The 1,551-nt window shown below is 32.6% G+C and overlaps 1 protein-coding gene across 1 annotated transcript; it reads right to left on the bottom strand.

The window, feature by feature from the left end:
• Positions 1–140: 140 nt before the first annotated feature.
• LOC137636563 (piggyBac transposable element-derived protein 3-like) lies at positions 141–782 on the bottom strand. Its single transcript, XM_068368960.1, has one exon. It carries the CDS (start codon positions 780–782, stop codon positions 141–143), a length of 642 nt encoding a protein of 213 aa, XP_068225061.1.
• Between the last annotated feature and the right edge of the window lie 769 nt (positions 783–1,551).

Below are 1,551 nucleotides of genomic sequence, written 5' to 3'. Positions count from 1 at the left end.
TTCATCATTTGTATCAAACATATAGTCATAGGATCCCCTTTTCTCTTTCTTCATAATTTTTGCTGGTCTCAGAGGGCACTTTCTAAGTCTGTTTTTCCTAATTGTACCAGTGGTTTGATAACCAAGGTTCCTAATATGAACTAATAATCATATCCAGTAAAAGAATTGTCAAAGAAAACAGAATGAGCATTGGAGACTTTTACTGCTTCTAACATCTTCAAAACAACCTTTGTTCCAAGTAACAAATCAACGTTGCCTTCATCCACGGAACTCTTCCCAAAATACAAATCAAAATTGTAACAGTAACCTGAAACGCCACATAGAGCCCAGAGTTTGTATCCAAACCTGATAGGTTTTCCTCTCATAAACTGCTTTAGAGGATTGTGACCATAATACTTCACAATCATTTCATCAACAGATATACATTCATCAAATACTCCAAATTGTTGAAATGAGTCCTTGACTAGTGACAATATTGACCCAATTTTGACCCCTCTGTCGTGTGTATTGTCCTTGGCTTCATCGTTTTTGCAAAAATGGATAACGCTTTTCAACAGCTGAAAATGGTTTCTTGACATTGCTTTCTGAATAATAGGGACTCCAAGATCTTCTCTTGACCAATAATCGCGTTCGGAGGGGACTTTGTGATATCCCGATAATAGCAATATACCAATGAAGGTTTTCAGTTCATCAATACCTAATGTAAACTCACATTTAATTCTATAAGAATTTGCATAACGTACTGTCTCTTTCAAAATGTGGTCATATATGCCATGAGACATCAGTTTCTCAAACAGTTCCAGAGGAGATAGATTATAAAGGCTCTCTTTTATTTCTTTGCAAGTTTTCCTTTTACTGTTCTGAACGCTTCTTGACTTTGCTGTATACAGGATTTTTATGTTTCCGGATGGGTTCAGTGTTACAAAATTTTCGTTTTTTCCTAAAAGATTTATCTGATGCCCCTCTGTCTTTAGTAGGGTTTTAAATTGACTGTTGGTTCACTTGAACTTCTAAGGAACCAGGAACATCCTGAACAGAAAACTCCTCTATTATGTCTTCAATGATATCCTCTTCATTGGTCAATTCATCTACGTCAGGCGGTATAATAATGACATCTGCATTTTCAATATCATCATCTTCATCATCCTGAAACAGGAAATTGATTGCTTCCTCAACTGTAAGAGCAGAGTGTTTCTTAGCCACCTGTAATGAGGAAAATAGGATATAAGATATAAGATCTATGATTCCATATCAGTAAATATATATATATATATATATATATATATATATATATATATATATATATATATATATATATATATGTGTGTGTGTGTGTGTGTGTGTGTGTGTGTATATATATATATATATATATATATATATATATATATATATATATATATATATATATATATATATATATATATATATATATATATATATATTGTAATGAACTCAAGATTGATTATGTTCATCCAGGATTTTTTTTCAGACTGGCTCAGTGCCAAAATACCAGGCAAGAACCAGCAGCGACACAAAATTCAAAAAGCAAAA

The sequence above is a fragment of the Palaemon carinicauda genome, unplaced genomic scaffold (assembly GCF_036898095.1).
Source record: "Palaemon carinicauda isolate YSFRI2023 unplaced genomic scaffold, ASM3689809v2 scaffold329, whole genome shotgun sequence".
NCBI lineage: Eukaryota > Metazoa > Arthropoda > Malacostraca > Decapoda > Palaemonidae > Palaemon > Palaemon carinicauda.
Note: the sequence above shows the minus strand (reverse complement) of the source record. Positions and strands in the feature narration are given on the sequence as shown.

Coding starts and splice junctions, on each gene's coding strand:
- LOC137636563 (XM_068368960.1), bottom strand. CDS start 782: ATGTCTCATGGCATATATGACCACATTTTGAAAGAGACAGTACGTTAT.